General features: G+C 54.5%; 2 protein-coding genes across 2 annotated transcripts in view; both read left to right on the top strand.

Moving 5' to 3' along the window:
- Positions 1-4,364, top strand: part of MDGA1 (MAM domain containing glycosylphosphatidylinositol anchor 1) — a 72,849-nt gene that overhangs the window by 57,668 nt on the left and 10,817 nt on the right. Inside the window, exon 9 of the mRNA XM_014545717.1 lies at positions 3,638-3,965. Coding sequence (XP_014401203.1) covers positions 3,638-3,965 — 328 coding nt within the window. The remainder of the gene's footprint in view (positions 1-3,637; positions 3,966-4,364) is intronic.
- Positions 96-1,037, top strand: LOC106727390 (MAM domain-containing glycosylphosphatidylinositol anchor protein 1-like). Its single transcript, XM_014545708.1, has one exon. The coding sequence runs from the start codon at positions 117-119 to the stop codon at positions 741-743; it is 627 nt and encodes a 208-aa protein (XP_014401194.1). The 5' UTR covers positions 96-116; the 3' UTR covers positions 744-1,037.

The following is a 4,364-nucleotide window of genomic DNA, read 5'->3' as shown; positions in this document are numbered from 1 at the left end:
TCCCAACCTGCAGGAGGGCCACTTTGAGGGGAGGAGCTGGGTCTGGGGAGGGGTGGGACATGACCCTGGCTTTGGGCCAGCCCCAGCCAACCTGCCCTCCCCACCCACCTGCAGCCATGAAGAATGCCACATTCCAGATCACCCCAGACGTGATCAAAGAAAGTGAGAACATACAGCTGGGCCAGGACCTGAAGCTCTCGTGCCACGTGGATGCGGTGCCCCAGGAGAAGGTGACCTATCAGTGGTTCAAGAACGGCAAGCTGGCACGCATGTCCAAGCGGCTGCTGGTGACCCGAAACGACCCTGAGTTGCCTGCGGTCACAAGCAGCCTAGAGCTCATTGACCTGCACTTCAGCGACTATGGCACCTACCTGTGTGTGGCTTCCTTCCCAGGAGCACCTGTACCCGACCTGAGCGTCGAAGTCAACATCTCCTCTGAGACAGGTGGGCAGCTGGAGGGGCAGCGGGGAGGTGTGAAGGAGCTGGAGAGGCCCACAGAGGGGAGAGGGGCAGGGGGTGGGGGTGGGGCAGCAGCTTGGGAAAGGGAGGCCAGAGTGGAAAGACTCCTTTTGTTCATGCCACACACATTTATCAAGCACCTATTCTATGCCAGGCACCGTGGTAGGTGCTGGGGTAGAGTGGTGGGCAAAATAGGCTCTGCCCTCATTGAACTAAGTAGGAAGGCAAACATTTTTCAGATAGCCTCACAGATGAATGTGCCACTGGCAAACTGTGATGCCTGAGACAGGAAAGAGTTCGCTAAGATAAAATCTTTGGTCTGCGATCTGAGGAGGGAGGGGTGGGATCTTACGAGGCAAAGGAGAGCAAGGGAGGGTGGAAGAGAAAGGCAGGTCAAGGAATCAGCAAATAAGGGCACTGAGGCAGGGCAGGGCGGGGGCCGTTTGGAGAACTGAAGGAAGGACAGCGTGGCTGGGGGGATGGGGTGAATGAGAGCACAGAGGCCAGCGGGGGCCAGGTTATGCAGGGGATCTGGGTCGCTGTTCCAATAACAATAAATAACAATAATGAAATAATAATGGCTAACGTTTATTGAGTACTTCCTATGTGTTCTAATGATTTTTATATTTATCTTATTCGCCTTCATGATTTACCTTATGGGATAGATAATTTAACTTCAGTTTTTAGAGACAAAGAAACAGGCTCAGAGAGTTTAAGAAGCTTACCTAAGACATCCTGCCTGGGTGGCTCCGTTGTTTGGCCTGTTGTCCTGTCCACCAAAGGGTTAAGGATTCAATTCCTGGTCAGGGCACACACTTAGGTTGCTGGTTTTGATCCCTGGTCGGTGCATATATGGGAGGTAACCGATAGTTGTTCTCTCTCACATCCACATCGATGTTTCTCTCTCCCCTCTTCTCTATAAACATATCCTCAGATGAGGACTAAAAAAAATAAAAAAAATAAAAACTTACCTAAGGCAACATAAGGTAACACAGCAGTAAGTGGTGGAGATGAGATTTGAACCCAGACCATCTGCCTTCAGAGCCTGAAGGGTCTACCCTTTGAGAATGACAGGAGCTGGAGGGGATGGCTCTGGAGGGGGTTTCTGGAATCTCGTTTCCAGTCCGCAGCACATTGCACCGAGGAGCTGGCTGACTCGGCGAAGCCTCTTTCACTCCCTGGGTCTCAGTTTCTCCTCTGTGAGCCATTGGATGAGACAGCCTTGGTGGCCCTTCCATCTCGACATCCGCACGGGGGGAGGGGTCAGGAAAGGCTTCCGGAGCAGGCCTTTATGAATGGGCCAGGCCTCCACAGATTCCGCAAACTTATTTCACCAATCATTGTGTGCCGGCCCTGGGTGGGGAGCTGGGGACCCAGACACAAATGCCACAGCCCGTCTCAGAGCCCGCTGCCCAGCTGGGAGAGGCATCTGTTGGGGTAAAGCAGGAATTGGAAGGGCAAACCTTAGAAAGGGAGCTAAAGGCAAGGTCTGCAGAGCATCCTGGGGACATGCGAGAAGGAATCCCAGGCGGCCAGGGAGGAGCCATGCTCCATGTGAGCATTTGCTCGGCGAGGGGACGGCGGCGGGGGGGAACACCCATGGGGTATGAGACTTGGCTTGTCAGGGAGTATATTCCTTATAAGTGGGTCCCACAGCTGGGACACAGGAAAGGAGAGGGAAGATGAGACTGGGGTGGCAAAGGCCAGAGCACAGGGCCTCCCTTACAGAGCCAAGAAGTTTGAGCTTTAACCTGAGGGCAGTACAGCCTCAAAGGGGGAAGGACTGTGGGTGAAGAAGTGTTGGGAGCTGGGATGTTTTATAAATGGAAACCAATGGAGCACAGGGCCATTTCCTCCATTTGGTTCATAAGCCTAATTAAGGCATGGAAGCTTATTATTATTTTTTTAATCCTCACCCAAGGCTATGTTTTTTCACTGATTTTAGAGAGAGAAGAAGGGAGAGGGAGAGAAACATTGATTGGTTGTCTCCCGTATGCACCCCTACAGGGGATTGACCCAGAAACCTGGGTATGTGCTCTCACTGGGAATTGAAGGAGACCTTTTGGGACAATCCTCCAACCAACTGAGCCACCCAGCCAGGGCAAGGCATGGAAGCTTTTTAAGGGCCCGTGGAAACGGTTTAGACCTGGAAAAATAAATTAATTGGCGCCAAAATACAAAGGGAAAGCTGCAAAATTAAAGCCAGTAAATGTATAAATGTTTATAGAGTATAAATTATGCTAACTAGATAACTGGATCTCAGCATGCCTTGTAGAGTTATTTGCAATTTACATTTAATGTAGGACATTTTAATTCGTTTGATGTGATGCAGGATGGGACCCATGGAACCCTTTAAAAGACCCTCCATTTGGGCATTATGCTGGGTTGGATTAGGTTTGGCTGTGAATAACAGGAAAACTCTTAATAAAAGTAGCTCGAATAAGTTAGCGGTGTATTTCTTTCTTCAAGCAAAAGTGAGCAGTCCAGGCTGGAATAGTGGCTCTGCTGCACCAAGTCCCCGGGGCCCCATACTCCGTCCTGTCTTGCTGTTCCGTTTTCCTTAGCACTCGCCTCCCGCCTCCTCCACGGTGGCAGCTCCAGCTGCAGCCTCCAGCCTGCATTCCAGCATGCAGGCAGGAGAAGCGTGGCAGGACTTCTCTTTGTTAGAGACACTTGCCTTCCGCCACATCCCGCTGGCCAGAATGTAGGCTCATGGTAGCCACAGGCAGGCTGGGAGATACAGTGTTCATTCTGGCCCTGGTCCTGCTATAACCCAGATGTTGGGGCTACAGACTAGCCATCTGTGGTAACACTCCAGAAAGAAGGTGGTGGCTTTAACTAGAGCAGGACCAGCGGCCAGGAGAGGGGAGATCGAGGGAGGAGATACTACTAGAATTGTTTAAAAGGTGGAATCCCCCAAACGGAGTGATGGTGGGGTAAGGGAGCAGAAGGAATAGGCCGGGACGATTTAGCTCTTTTTCTGAGTTGGGAGAGACTCCGTAGAGACCCGGGAGGTGGGAGGATTTGTGGAGGTGAGTATTGCTGGGGAATAACTGAGCTCTGGGGGACCATGGGATGGGGAAGGGAGGGGACGCCTGGGGTGGGGAAGGGAGGGTCGCACCTAGGGAGAGGGAAGGAGAAGCCCCAGAGCGGAGGCCACGGGGTACCTGCCTCTAAGCCGGGGCAAGCCGCGGCCGCCCGTGCTCTGGTCCCGCGTGGACAAGGAGGCTGCTCTGCTGCCCTCGGGGCTGCCCGTGGAGGAGACCCCGGACGGGAAGCTGCGGCTGGAGCGCGTGAGCCGCGACATGAGTGGGACCTACCGCTGCCAGACGGCTCGCTACAATGGCTTCAACGTGCGCCCCCGCGAGGCCCAGGTGCAGCTGAACGTGCAGTGTGAGTCCCACTGTCCCACGGATCCCTCCCGAGCTGTCCCTCCTGTTCTCGCCAGGCCTGTCCCCTCTTTACCCTTCCACCCACCCAGTCCCACCAACGCCTCCACCTACTCTGCTACCCCTAAACCCTCCACACCTTGACACATTTTTACAAACAGGGAAACCAAGTGACAGAGAGCTTATGTCCCTAGAGGGAGTTCTCACAGCTCATCAGAGGCGGGGCGGGGCGGGGCTGGGATGTGAGCCAGGCCATCCGGCTCCAGAGACCAGGCTCCAAATCCCGGCCTTGGGCTGCTCCTCATTGCATGGGGATGAGGGGCCATGAACAGAACCTCAGTGCGGGACGCATGGCTGGAAGGGACGGCCGGGAGGCGTGGGCATCTGCAGGCCGGGGAGATACGCATAAGTGTGTAGCGAACGTGTGTCCGCCCGAGACCCTCCCAGGCTGCGGGCACAGGAGTAGGGGCGAGTGCCTAGCCTTCCCCAGGGGCCGCCCCCCGGCCCCACCTCGGC

Source organism: Myotis brandtii, unplaced genomic scaffold (genome assembly GCF_000412655.1).
Source record: "Myotis brandtii unplaced genomic scaffold, ASM41265v1 scaffold420, whole genome shotgun sequence".
Classification (NCBI taxonomy): Eukaryota; Metazoa; Chordata; class Mammalia; order Chiroptera; family Vespertilionidae; genus Myotis; species Myotis brandtii.
The sequence above is the reverse complement of the archived record's forward strand: the minus strand, read 5'-3'. Positions and strand labels throughout refer to the sequence as shown.

Coding starts and splice junctions, on each gene's coding strand:
- LOC106727390 (XM_014545708.1), top strand. CDS start 117: ATGAAGAATGCCACATTCCAGATCACCCCAGACGTGATCAAAGAAAGT.